This window comes from Podarcis vaucheri (genome assembly GCF_965113315.1).
Source record: "Podarcis vaucheri genome assembly, chromosome: 17".
NCBI classification, from domain to species: domain Eukaryota; kingdom Metazoa; phylum Chordata; class Lepidosauria; order Squamata; family Lacertidae; genus Podarcis; species Podarcis vaucheri.
Genome location: NC_138755.1, coordinates 2232657 through 2258421, shown reverse-complemented (window position 1 = coordinate 2258421; position 25765 = coordinate 2232657). Strand labels below are relative to the sequence as shown.

The 25765-nt window shown below is 45.4% G+C and overlaps 1 protein-coding gene across 2 annotated transcripts in view; it reads right to left on the bottom strand.

The window, feature by feature from the left end:
• Nucleotides 1–2778: 2778 nt before the first annotated feature.
• ICAM5 (intercellular adhesion molecule 5) overlaps nt 2779–25765 on the bottom strand; it is a 37737-nt gene continuing 14750 nt past the window's right edge. For both annotated transcript variants that reach the window (XM_082205808.1, XM_082205809.1), the window contains 8 exons: nt 23012–23254; nt 21817–22059; nt 21205–21447; nt 19964–20203; nt 15620–15862; nt 14252–14515; nt 5056–5276; nt 2779–4483 (listed from right to left, as the gene is read on the bottom strand). In XM_082205808.1, the coding sequence (XP_082061934.1) occupies nt 5059–5276; nt 14252–14515; nt 15620–15862; nt 19964–20203; nt 21205–21447; nt 21817–22059; nt 23012–23254 (1694 nt within the window). In that variant the 3' untranslated portion in view covers nt 2779–4483; nt 5056–5058. The remainder of the gene's footprint in view (nt 4484–5055; nt 5277–14251; nt 14516–15619; nt 15863–19963; nt 20204–21204; nt 21448–21816; nt 22060–23011; nt 23255–25765) is intronic.

Sequence of the window (25765 nt, the reverse complement as noted above, 5' to 3'; positions counted from 1 at the left end):
AAGACAGCTGTGCTAGTGGTGGTGGACTTGTTCACCAAGATGGCACATTTCATTCCGTGTGCGAAGGTGGCCACGGCGGAACAAACCGCCAAACTGTTCATAGATCACGTGTTCAAAGTGCATGGCCTGCCACGGTCTATCCTGTCCGACCGCGGACGCCAGTTCATCTCGTCTTTCTGGCAGAAGCTGATGGGTTTTCTAAATGTCAAGGTCAATCTGGCATCAGCAAGACACCCGCAGACCAACGGGCAAGCAGAGAGGGTCAATGCCATCATGCAGCAGTACCTGAGATGCTATGCCAATCAACAGCCTGCGACGTGGGTGGATTACCTGCCGCTAGCCGAGTTCGCTTACAACAACACGAAGCACGTGTCCACAGGAGTGACGCCGTTCTTTGCCAACAATGGGAGGAATCCCAGAACCTTCCCGGGACTGGAGAGAGTGGGGGAAGGAGAACCACAGACGGCGGACGCGTTCGCGTCAGAGCTGCAGGCGGTCCACGATCAACTCAGACGGCAGCTGGAGCTAGCTAAGCACGCCTACAAGGTGCAAGCTGACAAGCACAGGCGGGTTGGCGAAGTGATCCAAGTGGGAGACTGGGTCTGGTTGGCAGCCCACGCAGTGCCGACCAGGTCGCTTGCCAAGAAGAAGTTGGGGCACAAGCAGATCGGTCCGTACCAAGTCGAAGCGCAGATCAACCCGGTAGCCTTCCGACTGGCGCTGCCGGAGGGTTCCAGAATGCATCCGGTGTTCCACAGGTCGGTGCTCACTCCCTACAAGGCACCTCACAGGTTCCAGGAGCCAGGGACGGCGCCAAGTCCGCTCCGGGAACGGACGGAGACGCGGGAGGTGAAGCACCAGGACCACATCAACGAGGTCACGGAGATTTTGGACTCCAGATGGGGGGAAGAGGGAGTCGAATACCTCTTAGCCAGAGAGGGCACCCGGGCCAGCGCCAATAGCTGGGTACCAGACTACGCTTTGGAGGAACCCCTGCTCAAGGACGAGTTTCATGCCCTCTTCCCACACAAACCCATGCCAGCGAGCTTCTTCGACGACTGGTTGTTCACACCCACACTTTCTTCCAGCACGTTCCATGGATTCGACTCAGAAGGGGAACCCGCACGGAGCACCCGTTCCCCAGAAGGTTCACCGGCAGGTTCGGCATCAGGCAACTCGTATTGGTGGGACGATCGACCAGAGGAGCGATGGCGCAGGAAGTGGCTGGAGATGCCAGGTCGAGCGACCGACGCAGAGACTGACATGGACGTGTTCGGGGAGGACCTCGGGTTCGAGCACGGCGGTACAGAGATGGAAGAGCAACAAGTCAACGTCGACGACCGCGAGGGGGAAGACTCGGAGGTCTTCAGTTGGCGGCCACCCACGGGGAGCGACCTGTATCCAGCATTCCCTCCCATGATGATGGAGCGCCCAGCACCCACACCTGACAGCGGGGAGGGGGGAAGGGGGGGCTTCGAGGGGGGGATGGATGTCAGGGGTTCAGAAGCAGAGACGCAGAGAAGGGTGGAAACAGAGAGCGAGGGGGAGGAAGCCGAAGGGAGAATGAGTGATGATGACGACCCGAGATCTCCAAGCCTAAGCAGTGAGTCAGAGGACTCCCAAAAGGGAGCCCCAGTGAGCAGAGCAAGGGGGGGATCCGGGGGGACACCCCAGGAGGAAGGGAACAGAGGAGATTCAGAGAGCAGCAGCTGGAAGTCGGGACCCACGCTCATAACTGAGGGCGGCAGCAGCTGGAAGTCGGGACCCACGCTCAAGACTGAGAGCAGCAGGGAGGAAGGTAGCCAGGCATCGGGTTCCGGAGGCTGTCAGCAGGAGGGAGGGCACGAGTCAGGGGTGGTCACGCCCTCCTCAGAGAGCGAGGCAACGGTTAAGAGGAAAGTAGAGAGTTGGGCGCGCGCGCCAAGTTCAAATGCAGCGGAAGCTGGAGCAGTAAGCAGCCCGGAGAGTGAGCCAGGTCCTAAAGCCCGCCGCAAGGAGGCAGAAGGATCAGGGGGGTCAGCGTCAGAGGAGAGTAGAAGGGAGGAGGCCCAGGGGGGCAGAAGGACCCAGAGACGTAGGGAGAGGCGAAGGAGGTGGAGCAAGGCTAGGGTATTAAGCTGGTGTGCAAGAGGCGGGGACTCAGACGGGTCTTCGCCGACCTAGAGCAGAAGGTGTAGAGCTGCACGCTGCAGTTCGGAAATGAAACCTATAACTCAATAAAGACTCTTTTAAAGTGGACGCTGTGTGGCGTGGTCCTATGTGAGCTGGGACCTGGTAGCAGCTCTGACAACACCGGTCCTGAAAGACCTACATTGGCTCCCAGTACGTTTCCGAGCACAATTCAAAGTGTTGGTGCTGACCTTTAAAGTCCTAAATGGCCTTGGTCCAGTATACCTGAAGGAGTGTCTCCACCCCCATCGTTCTACCCGGACACTGAGGTCCAGCACTGAGAGCCTTCTGGCGGTTCCCTCACTGTGAGAAGTGAGGTTACAGGGAACCAGGCAGAGGGCTTTCTCGGGAGTGGCGCCCACCCTGTGGAAGGAAATAAACAACTATCCAACTTTTAGAAGACATCTTTAGGGAAGTTTTTAATGTTTGAAGTTTTATTCTGTTTTTAATGTTTTGTTGAAAGCCACCCAGAGCAGCTGGGAAAACCCAGCCAAGTGGGCGGAGTAGAATGTATGTATGTATGTATGTATGTATGTATGTATGTATGTATGTTACCATTTGGAAAGGCACCTGACTGAGCAAGCAGGGAGGCAGTAAGTATAGCAGATGTGTGACTAAAAAAGCATTTATTTATTTATTAAATTTGTATACTGCCCTATCCCCGGAGGTCTCAGGGCGGGTCACAGAATAAAATCACAATATAAAAGCACAAAATACATAATCCAAATAAAAACAAGAACAACCCTATAGCCATGACACCTGCCATCATGCATAGTTTGATCTTTAAATGGAAGCACCCTGAGGAAGGTCTCCTTTTCAAACTTCTAGGCAGATTTCTCAACAGAAACTCAGCTATAAGCGTCTCTTACACCCTGAAACCCCACCTTTCTTCTGGGGAGCTCAAAGTGGGCTTCCTTGGGGGGTCTCCCATCCCTGAGCTTCAGGCTTCAGTCTTTCAAATTTCAGCAGTGCTGTGTGACTCCCTCAAGGTGGGAGACTCTCCTTCCTTGGAGGTTTCTAAACAGCGGTGGGATGGCCATCTGTCCTGGATGCTTGAGCTGAGAATCCTGCCTTGCAGGGGGTTGGACTAGATGACCCTCAGGGTCCCTTCCAACTCTACAATGCTATGATTTTATTTTATTTCATCATACTTAGGTCCAGTAGGTGGGGAAAGGTTCAGCTTTTGAATCTACATATGCCGATCAATTAAACTATCTTAATGAAAGGCATGGATTTAAATGGGAATCATTTGATTCGGCTGGATTTCCTCATATTGTTTTTCAAAAAATAATGGATTTTACTTTAGTATAATTAAAATAGCATGATGGTTACAATACAATGGAACAATGTTAATCCAGATTAAGCACATTTTCATGGTATTTTAATCTAGTTTGACTCAGTCTCTGGGTAACCAATGATTTATAAGTGCATTTGTTCACTGTCCTTTCAGGTTTCTCACCTTCAGAGTACAGTGGTACCTTAGGTTACATATGCTTCAGGTTACATATGCTTCAGGTTACATACGCTTCAGGTTACAGACTCCACTAACCCAGAAATAGTACCTTGGGTTAAGAACTTTGCTTCAGGATGAGAACAGAAATCATGCTCCGGCGGCGCAGCAGCAGCAGCAGGCCCCCATTAGTTAAAGTGGTGCTTCAGGTTAAGAACAGTTTCAGCTTAAGAACAGACCTCCGGAACGAATTAAGTACTTAACCCGAGGTACCACTGTATGTTTCTTTCTTTCTTTAAAAAAATGGCGCTCTTCATCTTGTCGTAGAAATGATGAAGTCCTGCTCCGCATGCAAGAATGTGTGATCCAAAGCTGCTATTTCCTATTTAGCAAGGTCCCAGTCAACTGCAACCTCCCAGAGTGAAGCAGAATGATGCTTAAATCATTTGAAGTATTGCTAACAGGTATAAACAGACCACAAATCAGAATGGCAGTGACCATTGACCATTTTGAAGGGACAATGCAGTTCCATATTTCCAGCAGCAGGAGCAACAGAGAATCTGGGAGGAGGAAGATGGATAAACCCATGTAGGAGAGTGCCATGCAAAATGTCTGGCTGGCACCCTAACCATGGGGCACAGAAACTGGCTCTCCACCCTGACAACCCTCAATGGTGTCTCTCTCAGTGGGCTGTTCAGCAACTCCACAGTGAAGCAGAGCTCTGTATAATCCAGTGTATGACGCCTTCCTTCAGAGACAGAGATGGTGATAGAAGTCTGGTGGTTGTACAGGAAAGGTGTCTTTTACCGATCCCTCTCTGGCTGTGTCTCAGCAGGAAAGGCCTGAGGTACCTGTCCAGAGACTGGGGAAGTCTCAAGGGAATCAAGGGAAGTAATAGTGCCACTGTATTCTGCTCTGGTCAGACCTCACCTGGAGTACTGTGTCCAGTTCTGGGCACCACAATTCAAGAAGGACACTGACAAACTGGAACGTGTCCAGAGGAGGGCAACCAAAATGGTCAAAGGCCTGGAAACAATGCCTTATGAGGAACGGCTAAGGGAGCTGGGCATGTTTAGCCTGGAGAAGAGGAGGTTAAGGGGTGATATGATAGCCATGTTCAAATATATAAAAGGATGTCACATAGAGGAGGGAGAAAGGTTGTTTTCTGCTGCTCCAGAGAAGCGGACATGGAGCAATGGATCCAAACTACAAGAAAGAAGATTCCACCTAAACATTAGGAAGAACTTCCTGACAGTAAGAGCTGTTCGACAGTGGAATTTGCTGCCAAGGAGTGTGGTGGAGTCTCCTCCTTTGGAGGTCTTTAAGCAGAGGCTTGACAACCATATGTCAGGAGTGCTCTGATGGTGTTTCCTGCTTGGCAGGGGGTTGGACTCGATGGCCCTTGTGGTCTATTCCAACTCTATGATTCTATGACTTGTTCAGGTTCTGGTGAGCTGTATACCATAGATGTCACCATCACAGGTCCTCTCACGGTTTAGGCAAGTAGCTTCGGTGGAATTCTCTGCATCACGGACATTGTACTCTCCTTTTTTACAGGCTGTGGATTTGAGGTAGTAAATGACCCCAGCCATTCCTCCCAGGACCAACATGGTGGCAGCAGCAATTGCTATGACAGCAATAATGTAAAGCCAATGATCTGCAAAGGAGGAAGCAGAGTATTCTTAACAGCGTATTCAGTGTGTTGCCTTACAAAAGGAAAGTTTTCTCCTCCAGGTGTTTCCCCATTCACTCAGCCTTACCTCCTGCTGTTTTTCAACTTGCAGGCAGGGTGGGAAGAATGGCTCTCTGTATCTTTTCTCCTGCAAGTGGAAAAACAGCTGGGGGTGCATGTGATTTTGAACAGAAAAACAGAAAGAAAAGGGATAAAATGAACTCCCACCCTTCACCACCCGGCCATTCCTCTCCCACATATTTTCAGCTTCTGGTGGCTGCATTTCATTTTTCTAAGAAGCAAGGCAGAAGATTGTACCCCCACTGTAACATTGTAGGCTTCTCCATACAACCTGTTGAGCATTCATTCTGATTTGTTTCTGGGGAGGTTACATGACAATGAACATCCATCCAGATTTACTTGCATGGTGTGTATACTCATCTATCACTTGCTCTCCCCACACTTTTCAGTGCATTTCCCCATCACTTTTCTAACCACAAAGAGTTTGTTTGTTTGTTTGCTTTAATAATAATAATACAGTGGTGCCTCGCAAGACGAAAATAATCCGTTCCGCGAGTCTCTTCGTCTAGTGGTTTTTCCGTCTTGCGAAGCAACCCTATTAGCAGTTTAGCAGATTAGCGCTATTAGCGGTTTAGCGGTTTAGCAGCTATTAAAGGCTTAGAGGCTTAGCGGCTAAAAGGCTATTAGCGGCTTAGCGGCTTAGAAAAAGGGGGGAAGCGAAAAAAATCGCAAGACTTGCAAGACGTTTTCGTCCTGCGAAGCAAGCCCATAGGGAAATTCGTCTTGCGAAGCGCATCGAAAAACAGAAAACCCTTTCGTCTAGCAGGTTTTTCGTCTTGCGAGGCATTTGTCTTGCGGGGCACCACTGTAATTTATTGTTTGTACCCCACTTATCAGACTGTGCTGCCCCGGCCACTCTGGGCAGCTTCCAACATATATAAAAACATAATAAAACATGAAACCTTAAAAAGCTTCCCTATACAGGGCTGCCGTCAGATGTCTTCTAAAGGTTATATAGTTATTCATCTCCCTGACATCTGATGGGAAGGTGTTCCACAGGGTGGGTGCCACTACCAAGAAGGCCTTCTTCCTGGTTCCCTGTAGCTTCACCTCTGTGAGGACCAACACTTTGAATTGTGCTCATAAATGTACTGGGAACCAGTGTAGGTCTTTCAGTGTGATATGGTCCCAGTGGCTGCTCCCAGTTACTAGTCTAGCTGCTGCATTCTGGATTAGTTGTTGTTTCAAAGATAGCGCCACGTAGGAGACTTCCGGTCGGCGCCATCGATTAATGGCGGATTTCCCTCCGAGCTCCGGAGGGAGTCTGCTCCGCGAGTTCGGGTCTGACCACTACGGCGAAGCGGGTACCCACAAAAATCACAGGTGCAGAAGCCTGTGAACAAGGAGACTCGGCGGGCACCTTTGCGCCCCCCCCAAAACTGCAAAGGAGCCTTTTTAAAGGCTCCGGAACGGTAGCGGGTGCGCGGTGCGGTGCTGAGAGTCGTCACCCAGCCCATGGAGCGAAGCCGCGTCACCATAGTCGGAGAGCGCCGATTCCTTCCTGAAATTTGGACTTAAAACTAACTACCCGTGAGTAGGACTTAAAGATCTATTGGGATTTACAAATAATTTAAAGGAAATTCGGCCGGAAACGGGACAGGCACAAAATAAGGAAGTCTGCCTTCCCGGACTGCAGAAATTTTAAAGCAAAGAAAGTACAGAGCCGTAATTTGAGAAAGACTAATGGGGAACTAAGCAAATCTGACATTGGAATTGAAACCCCCCTCTTGCAGGCAGGAGCAGAGGGGGATGAAATTGGACTTTTGACAACCTGCATGAAAAGGAGTTATTGGAAAATTTTCTCCGCTGTTTCAAAACCCCTGGGACGGACTGCCTAAATAAGAAAGCGAACAGAGAACTGTCACTTTGTTAAGACCTTTTGAAAGTTACTTTTACTGGACAGCTGGGTTTTAGAAAGATACTTAATTACTAGACTGTTAAGTTCTGGAACACATTTGGGAACTGTTACAATAGACTTTTTGGGAGGCTTGGGGGACTTGTTTAAAAGAGACATTTTGTTGCAAAAGTTCTCTCCCCCTAGAGGATTCTGCTGAAATAGCTGCAAAGTGGATTACAATAACTAAGTCATTGGAACTTTCCACTTAAAAACAACTTACAGACGTGGGAACGACCTTGACTGGGACATGAGTGGTACAGCAGATGAAACAACAACTAGATCTGGCAGACAATATAAGGCTAAAACTTCACAACAGCGAAGGGTTTCGGTCTCAAGCACAGTAACAGCAGTAACAGCTGCAACTGGGCAAACAAAAACAACAATTATGTCAACAGATCCTGTGACACAAGCTTTGGTTAAGATAAATGAGTCTTTGGAATCCCTGACAAAACAAGGTGCGGAAAACAGTAGACAATTGGCAGAGCTCACAGCAAAGCTTGATCTGAATACACAAAGTGTAAATGAACTTGGGAAGAGGGTGACTTCAAATACAGAGATTATTAATAAACTTTTTGAGGATTCTACTACAACTCGAAAGATTGCAGAGGAAGCTAAGGTCACTGCAGATGCTACTCAGGAAAAGATAATACCAGTTTGTAAAAAGTTAGAAGATCATGAGTTGGCTTTGTCTATGCTCGAATTGCAAAGAAAGGAGAGAAATTTGAGATTGAGAACAGTGCCCGAAAGTGAAAAAGACAACTTGTGGATTTCCTCACAAAAGAATTTTTGGATTTTTGGCAGCAGGGGTTAGAGAAGGAAGATTTTAAGATAGTGGCTGCTTTTAGATTGGGCAGAAGACAAAATAGAAAAAAGCCAAGGGACTGTTTGATAACTTTAAGATCCAAAGAAGAAAGAGATAAAATACTGAATTTGCACTTCCAAAGAACCTTGGAAATTGAAAATTCCTTTGTGGAGATTTTTAAGGACATACCTAAGCATATCTTGGATGTAAGAACTTATTACAAGGACTTGGTTGACCTACTGAAAAAGAACGGAATACTCTTCAGGTGGGAATTTCCTCAAGGCCTATCTTTCAAATATAAGGGAAGGAAAATAAAAATAAGATCTGTGCAAGATAAAGAGGAATTTCTACGAGACGAGGAAGATCTCCTGAAGGAGGTGGTCGAAGTGGAACCAACCTCAGTAGTAAAGGGAGCAACAGACATCCTAAATTTAACATTTGGACTGAAATCACCGACGGAGGAAGAACAACTACTTGGAGCAGTTGGAGGGGAAAATAAATAACGGCAAGATGGCTCTGCAACTTCTAAGTTGGAATTGTAATGGTCTGAACCTTCCCCGAAAAAGGAGAAATGTTTTTCATATATTGAAAAAAGAGCATTTGGACTTGATTTGTTTACAAGAAACACATGTGACAAGGTTGCATAGGAAACTACTCATCAATAAAAGACTAGGACAGGAATTTATTTCATCTGACAAAGTCAAGAAAAGAGGAGTGGTGATCTATGCAAAGGAAAAATTATCTCCGACACTGATGTTTAAAGACGAACAAGGAAGATTTTTGGCAATTGAAATTCAAGTTCAAGGAGAATTTTTTTTGATATTAGGTATTTACGCACCAAATGAAGGGAAGTCAGAATTCTTTAAGAAGTTGCATGAGATTTTATTGGACTATCTGGAATACAATTTAATCTTGATGGGAGACATGAATGGAGTAGTATCTACAAATATGGACAAAGCACAAAGACAGGTAGTTTCTAAAGATGGGAGACTACCAAAGACTTTCTTTGAAATGACTGAAAACATGGACTTGATTGATATCTGGAGAACAAAGAACCCTCTCAAGAGAGAGGGAACTTTCTTTTCTGAAGCAATGCTGACATGGACTAGGATTGACCAAATATGGGTTACTAGTGGGATGGCTCCAAAGATAAAGAAAGTAGAAATCTGCCCAAAGACTTGCTCCGACCATAACGCCATAAAGATGGAGATGAAGTTAACAACAGCTGGCTCCTTCAGATGGAGGATGAATGACACCTTATTTAGAGATGAAGAGGTTTACAAAAAGGCCCAAAAAACTTTGAGAGACTATTTTGAAATAAATCTAAAAACGGACGTGGAAAAAAGAGTAATCTGGGACGCAAGTAAAGCTGTGATGCGAGGATTTTTAATACAACAAAATTCAATAAAGAAGAAAAATCAAAATGAGAAGAAGAATAAGATTTTGGAAAAGATAAAAGAAGGAGAAAAGAAATTGAGGTCTAAACCAAAGTCCCAGGAGATCTTGAGAGAAATTAAGTTATATCAGATGCAATACATGGAATTGATGAATCAAGAAATAGAATGGAAGATTAAACAAATGAGACAAAGGACATTTGAATCTGCAGATAAATGTGGTAAATGTCTGGCTTGGCAATTGAAAAAAAGACAAAAATTAAATACGGTTACAAGCCTAGAGGTTGAAGGGAGGAACATTTATAAAACAAATGATATTAGAAATTGTTTCCAGAGTTACTTTAAAAAACTATATTCACAAGGGCCGGAAAATGAAGGGGACATAGATGAGTTTCTTAAGAAATATGGACTACAGAAAATCTCCCAGCAAAGCAAGAAAGATCTGAATCAGAAAATAACTGAACAAGAGATAGAAGGTGCCATTCAAAACATGCTATTGGGCAAATCTCCAGGACCAGATGGGTTGACTTCCAGATATTATAAAGCTTTGAAGGAGTGGTTGTTACAACCTTTGAAGGAAGTCTGTAACGAAATTTTAGAGGGGAAAAAGGCGCCAGAATCGTGGAAAGAAGCTTATATTACTCTCATACTGAAAACAGAGACTGAGAAGACTCAGCTTAAGAACTACCGCCCTATATCATTACTTAATGTGGATTACAAAATTTTTGCAAACATTTTGGCAAAAAGACTGAAAAGAGTGTTGATGGAAGAGATTCATAAGGACCAAGCAGGCTTTCTCCCAGGAAGACATTTGTCAGACAATGTGAGGAATATAATAGACATTATGGAATTATTAGAAGTGAACATAAACACTAAAGCAGTATTGATATTTGTGGATGCGGAGAAAGCCTTTGACAATATTTCTTGGAGTTTTATGAAGAAGAATCTACATGGGATGGGGGTAGGCCAAGGATTTGAGAATGGTATGGGTGCAATACATTCTGAACAAAAGGCAAAGTTAATTGTAAATAATGAGGTTACGGAAGAATTTAAGATAGAAAAAGGGACACGACAGGGGTGTCCAATTTCCCCATTACTTTTTATATCAGTCCTGGAGGTTTTGCTAAATATGATAAGAAGGGACCAGTTGGTTAAAGGGGTACAGGTCGGAGCTAAACAGTACAAATTGAGGGCCTTTGCAGATGACTTGGTACTTACTTTACAAGAGCCAGACACTAGCACGAAAAGGGTTTTAGAACTAATTCAAGCATTTGGTCAAGTTGCAGGTTTTAAGTTGAACAAACAAAAAACTAAGGTATTGGAGAAACACTTAACAGTTATTGAAAGGGAGCGGTTCCAGAATGAAACAGGATTAACTGTGGCAAAGAAGGTGAAATACTTGGGGATTAACATGACATCTAAGAATGTGAACTTATTTAAAGACAATTATGAGAAATGTTGGACAGAGGTAAAAAAAGATCTAGAAATATGGTCAAATTTGAAGCTTTCCTTGGATTTGGAAGGTTTTAATAATGTATTCGGATGGCATGCATATATATGGTATGACAAGGTTAAAGCTCATAAAGCTTTTAAAACTCATATTGTCAGGAAAGCATTATATAATGTTTGGACTAGATACAAGGATTTGTTGGAGAATAAAACCCCAAGGTGGTTGTCACCAATGGAGGCAAAAGCCGTGAAAAAGCTCAATATGGAGGCCAAATGGCCAAAATATTGGGAAATTTTGGAACAAGAGGGAGATAAACTGAAATTACAGAGTCATGAGAAATTGAAGTCTAAAGTACGAGATTGGCTCCATTATTACCAAATAATGGAAGTTTACAAACAGGATAAGAAAATTGGCTTCCAGGTGGAGAAATCAAAATTAGAAACAGAACTGTTAGAACCCAATAATAAGAATCTGTCAAGAATGTATAACTTGTTGCTGAAATGGAATACACAGGATGAAACAGTTAAATCAGCTATGATTAAGTGGGCACAAGACATTGGTCATAACATTATGTTTGTTGACTGGGAACAGTTGTGGACCACTGGTATAAAATTTACGGCATGTAATGCCTTAAGAGAGAATATTATGAAAATGATTTATAGGTGGTACATGACCCCAGTCAAGCTAGCAAAAATCTACCATTTGCCTGATAATAAGTGCTGGAAATGTAAAGAAACTGAAGGTACCTTTTATCACCTTTGGTGGACGTGCCCGAAGATTAAGGCTTTCTGGGAAATGATATATAATGAAATGAAAAAGGTACTTAAATGTACCTTTCCCAAGAAACCAGAAGCCTTTCTCTTGGGCATTGTCGGCCAATTGGTGCCAAAGAAAGACAGGACTTTTTTTTATGTACGCTACTACAGCAGCAAGAATTCTCATCGCAAAGTATTGGAAGACACAGGATCTACCCACTCTGGAAGAATGGCAGATGAAGGTGATGGACTATATGGGACTGGCTGAAATGACTGGCAGAATCCGAGACCAGGGGAAAGAGACGGCAGAAGAAGATTGGAAGAAATTTAAAATTTATCTTAAGAAATATTGTAAAATTAATGAATGCTAAAATGTTGAGGTTTTAGAAAAAAGGGGATTACAGCTGTAAAAGTTTAAGTAAAAGAATAGAACAAGGAAAAATTTGATAAAATTAAGGGGGAGGATTTGCTGAAACAAATTTGGAAATTGGGATGCAGAAAGGGGAGGTACGGGGAGGTCGGTGAAGTAAGGTTTAAGAAAAAAGGATTTGAAATTATACATGTTTGTTTGTGTGTTTGTTTGTATTGTGTATTGTCTGTGTTTATAAAAATTGTGAAAAACCAATAAAAATTTTATTTAAAAAAAGATAGTGCCACGTAGACCACATTGCAGTAGTCCAAGTGGGAGATAACCAGGGCATGTACCACTCTGGTGAGACAGTGCACAGGCAGGTAGGGTGTCATCCTGCATACCAGATGGAGCTGCCCTGGACACAGAATTAACCTGCGCGTCCATGGACAGCTGAGTCCAGAATGACTCCCAGGCTGCGCAGCTGGTCCTTTAGGGGCACAGTTACCGTATTTTTCTCTCTATAACACGCAGATTTTTTCTCCTAAAAAGGAAGGGGAAATGTCTGTGATTGTTATTGAGCGAATGTGTGGTCCCTGGAGCCGAATGGTGCGAGTGGAGGCAAAAATCAGGCAAAAATCAAATCGTGTCTCGGAGAAGGGAAACCTGAAAAGAGGAAGCGGCTGCTTTCCTGCATTCTGCCTCAGGGTCTTACTGCCCACCCCCTCTGTTTCGTTGCTGTGTTTGCTCAAACGGAACAAAGAGCACGGAAAGCCCCTCCCCTCCAGGCAAGCAAAGGGGAAAGCAGAGCGTCCTTCCTTCTAATTCCTCTCCCTGCTCCGGAGGGAACAATGTTTGTGAAGGGAAGAGAGATTACAGGTTCAGCTTAAAATTCTGGTTTGACTTCCTGCTTTTGTTTTTGAGGACACACAGCATTCAAATATGCTTTCTTCCATTGAAAAGGATGAAATCCTTAAACAGTGTTTTGCCTGTAAATTCATGCGATCTGGAAGATTACAGTGTCTGTACCTCTTAAGGGATGGCAAAGCTTAGGTTTCGCTGCTAAATAGTTCTTAATGCAGTTAAAATGCTTTCGTCTGTCAAGGCAATTAAAAAAAATATATATCAGGCAGCCGGAAAACATGCAGGTGGGAGATAGAGAGCGCAAGCTGGCTGGCTTGGGTGGGTGGGGGGAAACTTTTGCCTTCCTTTCCTCCCTCCCGTTATACCCCTCTCCTGCATTCTTAGCCAGCTGCTTCTCTGCACACCCCTCTCGTGCTCCTTGTCCCTTCTGTGTTTTTCCTTCCCTCCCCACTTAAAATGTGGTTACAAAGCATGGATCCACATGGGTCCTCAGGATCTTTGCATTGGGTCACCCCAAATTCACCATCAGAGCACATAGCATGTCCATGGCTACAGCCTGCTCCCAAAAATCACTCACCCACTGTTGCCTGGGGCTGCAATGGTGCAAAAACGTGGTTAAAAAGCATGGGTCCACATGGATCCTCAGGATCTTTGCATTGGGTCAGCCCAAATTCACCATCAGAGCACATAGCATGTCCATGGCTACAGCCTGCCCCCCAAAAATCACGCACCCACTGTTGCCTGGGGCTGCAATGGTGCAAAAATGTGGTTACAAAGCATGGATCCACAGGGATTCTTAGGATTTTTGCATTGGGTCACCCCAAATTCACCATCAGATCACATGTCTGTGGCCACAGCATGAAGCACAAAAATGATACATCCACTGTTTCATTCAGAATGTTTTTTCCCTGGTTTTCCTCCTCTAAAAACGATGTGCGTGTTATGGTCAGGTGCGTGTTATAGAGCAAAAAATACGGTACTCCATTCAGGACCAGAGAGTCCCCCACACCTGCCCACCCTCTGTCTTGTTGGGATTCATCTTCAATCTGTTAGCTGCCATCCATCACTTTTAAAAAGCGAATTTGTTGTGCTTTAATCCACTTTAATAGTGCAATCCTAAATTTCCAGTATGCATTTCTATGCCTGCTGTAAAATACTGACAGCCTAGTTTTCTTCCCCTGGCATAGATTTAAGCTTCCAGTACACACACCTGTTAAGCACTTGCACCTGCTGCTCACATAGTCTTGACTGACCTGCTCCTTTGCCAGCACTCAGTTGGGGTGGATTGTCTAGCTCTGACTTCTAGCACTCAAGATGCAACCAAAAGGGCACGCGGTATTTCAAATCCTTTCTGCTATGTGGCCTCACCTTCCACCTTGATCTCCACCTGGCTGTGCTGCTGCCCATGCTTGTTGCTGGCTGTGCACTCATACACACCACTGTTCTGTCCATCTGCGCTGGCAACAGTCACTGTGCTGTTGTTGCCACCGTAGTTGAGGTTGGAGGCCTGAGGCACCTTCCAGGAGTAGCTGGCAGCTGGAGACCCATCCGCCTGGCAGGTGATGGTAAAGTTTTCTCCCCTTCTGATGGGTAAGGTACCACTGACAGCCAGAATGGAGATAACAGGCCTGTCTGGAAACAGAAGAGAAGGAGGCTTCAGGTCAGCCAGCAAACTCAAGAAGAGGCTACCTTTCTTTGCTCTTCATCACTGTGATATTTGGGTGCTGCTAGCAAGCTCAGTTGAAGAGTTACCAGGTGTAACTCAATTGATCACCCTAACTTTTCCATCTGAAGCACTTTCCCAGCCTGGAGAGGTATCAGTGGAAAACTCAGAGGGAGGGGAAATGAATAACTTGTGGTTTAGTCCACATGGAATGCAATGTTGCATTGCAGTGTGGTGTTCCAGCAGCAATGCCTTCTGAAAATTTTGGAGAAATACCACCCACCAAAGAAAGCAACAGAAAATTGGACACTTGGAAAATTGAATACAGTCATACCTTGGGTTGAATATGCTTCATGTTGAGTGCGTTCGAGTTGCGCTTCACAGCAACCCAGAAGTAACGGAGCGTGCTACTTCCGGGTTTTGCCGCTCATGCATGTGCAGACGCTCAAAATGACTTCACGCATATGCGCAGAAGTGGTGAAAAGCAACGTGCACGTGTGCAGATGTGCCATCGCTAGTTATGTTTGCTTCTGGATGCGAACGGGGCTCCGGAATGAATCCTGTTCGCATCCTGAGGTACCACTGTAATATTTTTGGGAAACTGGGCCAGGACTTTGGTCCAGCCTTGATTTAGACTGATGACTCACCTTTCAATTTTTGCTTCTCTCAGTTTCTACTTTTTCCAGTCTTATCTTAAGCTGAGCTCCACATTTCTGCATCAATTTGCATTTTTTAAGTCCTCATGAAAATTCTTCAGCAATTTAGTGCAATTTTATCCTCGTACACATGACTGTATGCTACTTGGCTTCATATGCACATATTCTGCACATATGCAGTGTTCTCTAATAAATGCATTCATATGTTATCTTCATTAATATATGCATTTTTATGCATAGTTTCCACATCTTTGTATAATTGGAGAATTTATTGGAGAACTGCATCACAAAATTTGGATACATGTGTCTTTTGTAGGATAGCTGTGTTTCACTTTGTGTACTGTTGCAGAAAGTGTGAATTAGGTATGTTCATATTAAAAAAAAAATTTAGTGAAACAAATTCCTTCACCTACTCACATTCCACTTGCACATTCACCAACCATCTCTCAGTTCCGTGGCCATTGGTGGCCTTGCATTGGTAGATGCCAGAGTCATTCCTGCTGACATTCCGTTCTCTGTAGAACTCCTCAATGCCTCCCTCCTTGGCACAAATGACCAGCGGGGTGGGAGTCCCATTGGCTTCACAGGCCAGCGAATGCAAAGTCCCCTCAAGCCAGGTCTGGTTACTTGGGCAGCTGGACTCATCCATTTTAGGTTTGGCTGAAACACATTGATATAACAAGAAACTCCTCTTGACATAAGCAGGGTGAGCCTCTGTATGTACACAGCTGCCACCAAACTATGTCACAGAAGGCTACATTATCCACCAAACTATGCCTAAATTCCCCTTCATGGATCACTGCCTTGCCGTGGCGAAGGGGCTTGAAGAACTCAGAGAAGCTATGAACTACGCCGAGCAGGGCACACAAGATAAACAGGTCATAGTGGAGAGTTTTGACCAAACGTGATCCACCTGGAGTAGGAATCGGCAAGCCACTCCAGTATCCCTGCCAAGAAAACTCCATGGACAAAGACAACAGGCATATAAAAGTTATGACACTGGAAGATGAGCCCCTCAGGTCGGAAGGTGTCCAACATGCTACTGGGGAAGAGCGGAGGACAAGTACAAGTAGATCCAGAGCTGATGAAGCGGCTGGGCCAAAGCCGAAAGGACGCTCAGTTGTGGATATGCATGGAAGCGAAAGGAAAGTCCAATGCTGTAAAGAAAAATATTGCATAGGAACCTGGAATGTAAGAACCATGAACCTGGGTAAGTTGGATGTGGTCAAAAATGAGATGGCAAGAATAAATATTGACATCCTGGGCATCAGTGAGCTAAAATGGACGGGAATGGGCGAATTCAGTTCGGATGACTACCATATCTACTACTGTGGGCAAGAAACCCGTAAGAGAAATGGAGTGGCCCTCATAGTCAACAAAAGAGTGGCGAAAGCTGTACTGGGATGCAGTCTCAAAAATGATAGAATGATCTCGATACGAATCCAAGGCAGACCTTTTAACATCACAGTAATCCAAGTTTATGCACCAACTACTGGTGCTGAAGAAACTGAAATTGACCAGTTCTATGAAGACTTACAAAACCTTATCGAAGTGACACCAAAGAAGGATGTTCTGCTCATTATAGGGGATTGGAATGCTAAAGTAGGGAATCAAGAGATAAAAGGAACAACTGGCAAGTTTGGCCTTGGAGATCAAAACGAAGCAGGGCAAAGGCTAATAGAGTTCTGTCAAGAGAACAAGCTGGTCATCACAAACACGCTTTTCCAACAACACAAGAGACGACTCTACACATGGACATCCCCAGATGGGCAACATCGAAATCAGATTGATTATATTCTCTGCAGCCAAAGATGGAGAAGCTCTATACAGTCAGCAAAAACAAGACCTGGAGCTGACTGTGGCTCAGATCATCAGCTCCTTATAGCAAAATTCAAGCTGAAACTGAAGAAAGTAGGAAAAACCACTGGACAGGTAAGATACAATCTAAACCAAATCCCTTATGAATACACAGTGGAAGTGAGGAACAGGTTTAAGGATTTAGATTTGCTGGACAGAGTGCCTGAAGAACTATGGATGGAGGCTCGCAACATTATACAGGAGGCAGCAACTAAAACCATCCCAATGAAAAAGAAATGCAAGAAAGCAAAGTGGCTGTCCAACGAGGCCTTACAAATAGCGGAGGAGAGAAGGCAAGCAAAATGCGAGGGAGATAGTGAAAGATACAGGAAATTGAATGCAGATTTCCAAAGAACAGCAAGGAGAGACAAGAAGGCCTTCTTAAACGAGCAATGCAAAGAAATAGAGGAAAGCAACAGAATGGGAAGAACCAGAGATCTGTTCAAGAAAATCGGAAATATGAAAGGAACATTTCGTACAAAGATTACCATAATAAAGGACAAAAGTGGTAAAGATCTAACTGAAGCAGAAGACATCAAGAAGAGGTGGCAAGAATACACAGAGGAATTATACCAGAAAGATATGGATGTCTCGTACACCCCAGGTAGTGTGGTTGCTGACCTTGAGCCAGACATCCTGGAGAGTGAAGTCAAATGGGCCTTAGAAAGCACTGCAAATAACAAGGCCAGTGGAAGTGATGGTATTCCAGCTGAACTGTTTAAAATTTTAAAAGATGATGCTGTTAAGGTGCTACACTCAATATGCCAGCAAGTTTGGAAAACTCAGCAGTGGCCAGAGGATTGGAGAAGATCAGTCTACATTCCAATCCCAAAGAAAGGCAGTGCCAAAGAATGCTCCAACTACCGCACAATTTCACTCATTTCACATGCTAGCAAGGTTATGCTTAAAATTCTACAAGGAAGGCTCAAGCAGTATGTGGACCGAGAACTCCCAGAAGTGCAAGTTGGATTTAGAAGAGGCAGAGGAACCAGAGACCAAATTGCAAACATGCGCTGGATTATGGAGAAAGCCAGAGAGTTCCAGAAAGACATCTACTTCTGCTTCATTGACTATGCAAAAGCCTTTGACTGTGTTGACCACAGCAAACTATGGCAAGTTCTTAAAGAAATGGGAGTGCCTGATCACCTCATCTGTCTCCTGCGAAATCTCTATGTGGGACAAGAAGCTACAGTTAGAACTGGATATGGAACAACTGATTGGTTCCAAATTGGGAAAGGAGTACGGCAAGGCTGTATATTGTCTCCCTGCTTATTTAACTTATATGCAGAATTCATCATGCGAAAGGCTGGGCTGGATGAATCCCAAGCCGGAATTAAGATTGCCGGAAGAAATATCAACAACCTCAGATATGCAGATGACACAACCTTGATGGCAGAAAGTGAAGAGGAATTAAAGAACCTTTTAATGAGGGTGAAAGAGGAGAGCGCAAAATATGGTCTGAAGCTCAACATCAAAAAAACGAAGATCATGGCCACTGGGCCCATCAACTCCTGGCAAATAGATGGGGAAGAAATGGAGGCAGTGAGAGATTTTACTTTCTTGGGCTCCATGATCAGTGCAGATGGTGACAGCAGTCACGAAATTAAAAGACGCCTGCTCCTTGGGAGAAAGGCGATGGCAAACCTAGACAACATCTTAAAAAGCAGAGACATCACCTTGCCAACAAAGGTCCGTATAGTAAAAGCCATGGTTTTCCCAGTAGTGATGTATGGAAGTGAGAGCTGGACCATAAAGAAGGCTGATCGCCGAAGAATTGATGCTTTTGAATTATGGTGCTGGAGGAGACTCTTGAGAGTCCCATGGACTGCAAGAAGATCAAACCTCTCCATTCTGAAGGAAATCAGCCCTGAGTGCTCACTGGAAGGACAGATCGTGAAGCTGAGGCTCCAATACTTTGGCCACCTCATGAGAAGAGAGGACTCCCTGGAAAAGACCCTGATGTTGGGAAAGATGGAGGGCACAAGGAGAAGGGGACGACAGAGAATGAGATGGTTGGATGGTGTTCTTGAAGCTACTAGCATGAGTTTGATCAAACTGCAGGAGGCAGTGGAGGACAGAAGTGCCTGGCGTGCTCTGGTCCATGGGGTCACGAAGAGTCGGACACGACTAAACGACTAAACAACAACAACATGCCTAAATTAATGCTCTGCAATGAGGCGGCTTGGTTTCAAAACAGATTTTGCATTGTTGCCATTTCAGTTGGCTATTTTGTAATCTTTCAGTTTAGGCTTCCAAAAATTTTGTGATAAATTATTAGCTAATATTAGCTCATCCTTGACATTTCAGATGGTGCCCTCCAGGTATCATGGATTACAGATCCCATCAGCCCCTGAAACCACAGCCAATCTTGAAGGAAGATGGGAGTTGTAGTTAAAAACTGGAGGGCACCACATTGGCTACCATGTTGGTGTTTAGTTGTTTAGTTGTGTCCGACTCTTTGTGACCCCCTGGACCAGAGCACGCCAAGGGCTACAAGGACCAGTTTTTTCTGGTAAGGATTTCTGCACCAGACATTTTGGATGCCACGCTTGGACGCTTGGCTTAGGGTCAAAGCTAAAGTGTATCGCTCAGGAACAGAGAGATTTGGATGCAGAAGGTTGAAATATACTGTATAATACATATAGAAGCAAACAAATTCCCCTCAAAGTGGCTCAAAACCTGGGAAACCTCCCAGACTACAGTATTATTATTCTTCCTCCTCACCTGGCAAAAAGGGAAGATCAAACCACCTGAAGTAGGTGGCAGGAGGGAAGTATAGACTCCTAGTGGAACAGGATGCCACCCAGCTTAACCAAGGACTAGGGCCAGTTCTCATGCCAGGTGAGGGTGAGGGGGTGACTGGCTTGATGTGCTGCTTCCCCAGAGACCACAACCAACACTCACTTTCCACTGTAACCACAACTGCCTTAGCCACTGTCCCAAGCCGGTTTGTGGCATTGCACCAGAAGGTTCCATTGTAGAGTGGGATCCCTTGTCCTTGGCTAAGGTAGTATGTCATGCCATCTTTGGTGCATGTAACCTCTGGAGGCGGAATCCCCTCAGCTTTACAGATAAAGGAGGGCAGCGCCCCCTCCACCAAGATCCAGTTACTTGGACAGCTAGATTCATCCATTTCTGGTTTATCTGAAATGTTAAGAGAGACAGTGACATTTTGCAATAATTCCTAGACAGATTTTTGTGGCAGCTGTGGAAGCAGTTCTTTCTGGAGTTAGTGAACTTGAAAAACCACCAGGTGGGGCAAAAGCTATAAACATGTTGCATAAGAAACACCCACCCATTAAGGAGGCAAATTCAGAACAGATGGTGAAGCCAAGCTGCTGGAGGTGTGGTCAGGGGAGACTTCCCAAGAGCCACATAGAGTGGGCTGCCTTTGGAACCAAGGCCTGAGGATCTCTCCTCCATGCCATGCCTCTTTGTAATGGAGCTGAAACCAAAACAGGCCTCTGCCTTGCCAGTGTGCCTCAACCCTTTGCCCCAGGAGGCCACAAACTCCCTGCCTATTGCTACTCCACAGTTTTAGGCTTGATCTTTAAAGAGGAACAATGGTAGGAACTAATCATAAGCCAGCTGAAAAAAGAGTTAGGGCTGTTCTGATGAACAGGCTTCAATTTCAATATTCACTTTAAAGAAATTATATTCAAAGCAATGAAATAAATTACACACCCACTCACGCCCAAATTCCCCCATTTCTAAGCATTTGTGTTTTTTCCTACTGCTAATCAGCCTTTGGTGGCTTTTGCTGCTTCTTGTTGGCATTTTCCTTCCTCTGTCCTCTTTCGCAGCCCTCAGCTTCATTTTGCCACACTGTCATTTAGTAGAACTTTGTTCCAAAGAGCCCGCAATCTCCTCATGCCAGGTATGCCATTAACAACAGGACTAAGCCACTCTGTGGGTCAGTGAGGACTGTGAGGGCAAAAAGAAGTCAAATGGAGGAAGGACAAAGGGCATTAAAACAGCAGTCAGAAGCTGCTTGCACCAAGAACCAGAAATCAGATAAACAAGAAGCACTCGTGAAAAAAACAACACAGAACGATGCAACTTTGTTTGGCTGGGTTCTGAAAGCAGCCACTCAAAAACCTACCAGCATGGCCCCCCCATTTGACAGAAGGTCAGGGCTCACTTACACTCCACTTGAATGCTCACAGCTCTGGTGCGGGAGCCATGCACATTTGTGGCTGTGCAGAGGTAGGTGCCAGCATAGTCTCTGGTGACACTCTGGAGATGCCCAGGGCTGTACGTCACACCATCCTTAATGCACTCAATGGTTGGCTCTGGGTCTCCCCCAGCAGAGCAGATGAACATTTGCTCTGTCCCCGATGTCCAGATCCAGCTATGGGGACAACTCAAATCATTCATCTCAGGCCCATCTAGAAGACAGGGACAAAAATAGAATCTGATTTTACAGTGGTAATTATGGTAGGATAACACAACCCTGCTAGTGGCTCACAGTTGCAGCAGCCAGAGGAACTGCTTGACAATTCTCGCTGAAGACATATGGGCCTCAACAGAGCAAAAAATATACCCTCCTATACTTCTTACATTTCTGGTGGGAACTTGATCACCTTTTGCCACTATAAAGCTAGACAAATTTTATGGTCAGTTGTCTACTCTTACATTCTGTTAAAACCTGTGGGATTAAAGTATGGATCATCTGCACATGCCTAGTTGCTGCTTCTGCTTGGATTCTTCAGCATCAGCTGCACGCATCATGCATGCAAGGTGCAAGTTGCACTTACACTCAACTCTGCTTGTGACCATCTTGCTGCTTGATCCATGTGCATTGGTAGCGTTGCAGTGATAAACACCAGCATGGCTTTGTGTGATGTTCTGCAATTTGTTGGAATTGTACACTTTACCATCTTTCATGCAGGAAACATCTGGAACTGGGACCCCATGAGCTTGGCAAATGAAATCCAGTTGGCTGCCTTCAACCCAAGTTTGGTTACTTGGGCAGTCAGACTCACTCAGCTGAGGCCCGTCTGCAACAGAGAGAAGATGGACAGTACATCTACTGAAAGCTGGGCAGGAATAACTTGTCTTACACCAAAAAGCAGCCCAAATGACCCCATGGTCTTATAATTAAGGATGTGGCCTCAGGTGACAGCCAAGGCCAGGGAGGAGGATGAGTTGATCAAGTCTGTGTCTACCACACTGCCAGCTGAAGAACCTGAGCCTGGCAGCTTTGGACCTGCAGATCCTGGACCAGGACTTTAAGAGACCAGGGCCAGGGGCCAAATGCAGCCCTGCAGGCCTCTCCACCCAGCTCTCTTTCTCTTCTCCCCAGGCCAACTTCCTGGAGTGTTTAGCCTGGCCAAAATGTATACTCCCCCCCCCAAACCCAGAGTATACTTGAGCCCTGCTCATGCTTCTTGCTTGCTTGGGTGGAGGACTGAGAGGGGCATGAGAATGTGCGTGGAAACCGGCATACTAGACAAAGGTAAAAATGGTGTTCACCATTCAGTACACTTTTGCTTCTGGTCTCATCCAGCACTGGCTTGCCTAGAATGGGATGTAACCCTAGGGCTGAAAAGCCCCCCCCCCAGTAGTAGATGGTCCGTCCGTCCGTCCGTAGTCTGAGCAGCCAACTACCTCCCACTCCATAGCTCCTGCCCAGTGGTCAAAGGAACAAGCAAGGCAAGAAGCAGAGAAGCACTCACTGGCAGACAAGCAAGCTGCCACTTCAGAAGCCAGGCTCCTTGGGCAGGAGGGGCTGGAGCCAAGGAAGCAGGGTGTGCACAAGGCTTCTGCCAAGCTCACTGAGGTCTCTCCAAGGTGCTGCCACACTGTGAGCTCCTGCTTGAGATCAAGACCCAGTAGGCTGTTCCACCTGACATGCGTGATGCTAAATTCAGAGCCATTGTCCCAGGGTGGCTAGCTTGGACCCCATTCTTGCTTGCCTCACATAGATCATAACACAGAAATTTCACTTACATTCCACGTAGATGGTGACTGTTCTGGTGATGGAGCCGAGCTCATTAGTGGCAGTGCAGTTATAGACGCCGTTTTGGGTCTGGTTAACCCGTTCCTCTTTTTCCATGTTGTGAGCCACACCTTCTTTGGAGCAAGCCACAGTTGGCTTGGGGTTCCCCTCAGCCAGGCAGTGGAGGGCTTGGTGTGTCCCCTCTACCCACGTATGGTTGCTGGGACAAGTGGACTCATCCATTTCCGGCACATCTGCAATGTGCAGAGGGAACACACACATTGGTTGATGCTCTTCTCTCTTTGGGTAAGAAATAAAGGGGGGGGGAGGTTTAATGTTGGAGAATGTTGGTCTGGAACATTTGGGTGGTGTTGGGCAGATGGTTACTTAAGCCTCATTGGTACAGGCAAGTGTATGTGAGAATGTTTTAAGAAAAGCTGGGCCTTGACTGCCTTAGGCAGTTGGTTGTCATAAAAGGGGGAGCAACCCAAGGTAGTTGCCCCACTCTGCCTTGTGGCTGAGCCGGCCTCGCCTGTCATGTTTTTGGCTTCAGATATCAAAAAATCCTGGGCTGACTCTGGTTTCAGAATTTTATTGTCACAAGCCGCCTCACAAGTGGACTCTTTGTTATTGCATTTGCAATTGTTCAAGATAAAACCTATTTTGGAAAGAAACTACTTTTGCCATTTTATGGGTCTTTATTGTTTGTTTACAGATAGTTGCCAAAAGATGAAAGAACTTGATATCAATATCAAACAGTAGTCAGAGCAGATTAATGAATTTAAAAAGTCAAAATTCTTAAGAGATCAACACAATTACAACAACAAGCAGGTGTACTGGTGGTTTAATAAGGGAACTACAAATTTCAAGGAAATCACTCAGTATGATGCTACAACTTTGAATTCTGATTAGGACACATCAGAGCCAGCCTTATGTCAGGAGATGAGGGACTTGGGGTTCAACATAATGCTGGTGGAGGCAACTCATCCTTGAGAGCTATGTGTAGACCTAATACCAGACCTAATAACAGAGCTTTTAAGAAGGAAGCAACTAAACCTCAGAGTTCAAATTTTCACTCCTGCTCATTGAGGATGTACCACAGGTAGCAGTAATTAATTTGTCCTCTAGGCCACTTACGGCTATAGAAACTGAAGTATTGAATCTGGGCTTATCCTTTGCCCCCACTCCACAATATAACTCTTTTCAGACGCAGGTTGGTCTGTATAAACTTATACGTGTAATAAAACTTAAAGCATATTTTGGCGATGAGTCATTGTGAGTCATTTTTGATCCAAGTCACATTTTATACTATCTTTACTGGATCCCACCATTCAGACTTTCCATAACACAGTTTTGCGGGAGATTTCTTGAATAGAGGACCAATCAGTTAGAATTTTCAATAATATGTCAAGGGCACAAAGAACAGCTTTAAGGGATCTATCACAGGATGAGTCAATAGTTATCAAACTGGTCAATAAAGGGGGAACTGTTGTGGTTTTAAATACAACAGACTACAATTTTTAAATACAATGACAACTTTCTGATACCACATATTACACCCCCGTTACATGTGATCCTACTGGAGGAGCGGCTTAGGGAGCTCAAGGACAAGCAGCGAGGCTCTTCCCACTCTGAGCCAGAGAGGAGAGGCGTGATTTTTGCACCCACCTAGGCCTGCACACTTGGCCAACCATCAGATTCCAAGATCCAAAATGAAGACCTTGCTTCCAATACCATCCAAGTCAACTCCCTTTCTCTGCTTCTGTGACAGAAGCCAGGACTGATGCCATACCCCCCCCCCATCACCAGCCCCAGTCCCAGGAGTCCTTGACACAGCCACTGTGGCATATAATCACGTTTTATTGGCTCTTCCTGACAGTCGGGAAACTGCTAATGAGTTAAGTCTGTTTCCTTTTCTCCTTCTGGCTGTTAAATTCTGTGAACACTGTCTTATTATCACTGCATGTGAAGCGGCAGTGGCAGTGGGAGTGTGATAGGCCTCGCTGGATTTCTGTTTTTGCAGCAGTCTGCAAGTCTCAGAGTGTCCTGGCACCTGCTGAAAGAGCAGTTAGGCTGGCATCCAAGCAGCTTGCAGTTGTGGCAAGGGGGCAAGAGGAAGAACTGTATCACTGGGGAAAGGTATGACCCCGGCTGCATACCAGGGGTGCCATCTTGCGGGGGACTGAGGGCCCCCCAAATTTTCAAGGAGGGGACAGCCCCTCAAAATTCTGTGGTGGCTGTGCACACCTCATGCATGCACACCATGCGGCATGTGCAACTGACGTCAGCGTGTTGCACGGTGTGCGCACATGGCATGAGCACATTGCACAGGGTGCTGACGTTAGTTGCACATGCCATGCAGTGCTGGCACCCTCAATTGCAGGGATAAGCCAGCGTGCTTGCTGGATGCACACTGTACATTTAATGCACATTACACACCATAATTATAAAGCACATTTTTCACCCCACAAAGGCCTATGTTTAAGTGCCCACTTAAGTGCACCACATACATTGCCTCAGCAAACTGTGGCTGTGTACACCCCATTCATTTAAAGCATATCTCCCTCCTCCTAAAGGAACTGGAGTTTATGAAGAATGCTGGGAATTGTAGCTCTGTGAGGGTTAAACTGTGGTTCCCGGATTCTTTGTGGGTGGGTGTGTACACTGTCCCAATGTGTTTCTGAGGTCTGGCTGCATAAGCCATTCAAGTGGCAGCAGTGAAGCAGAAAACAATAGGAAAGGGCTGTCATAAGACCACCTGTGGT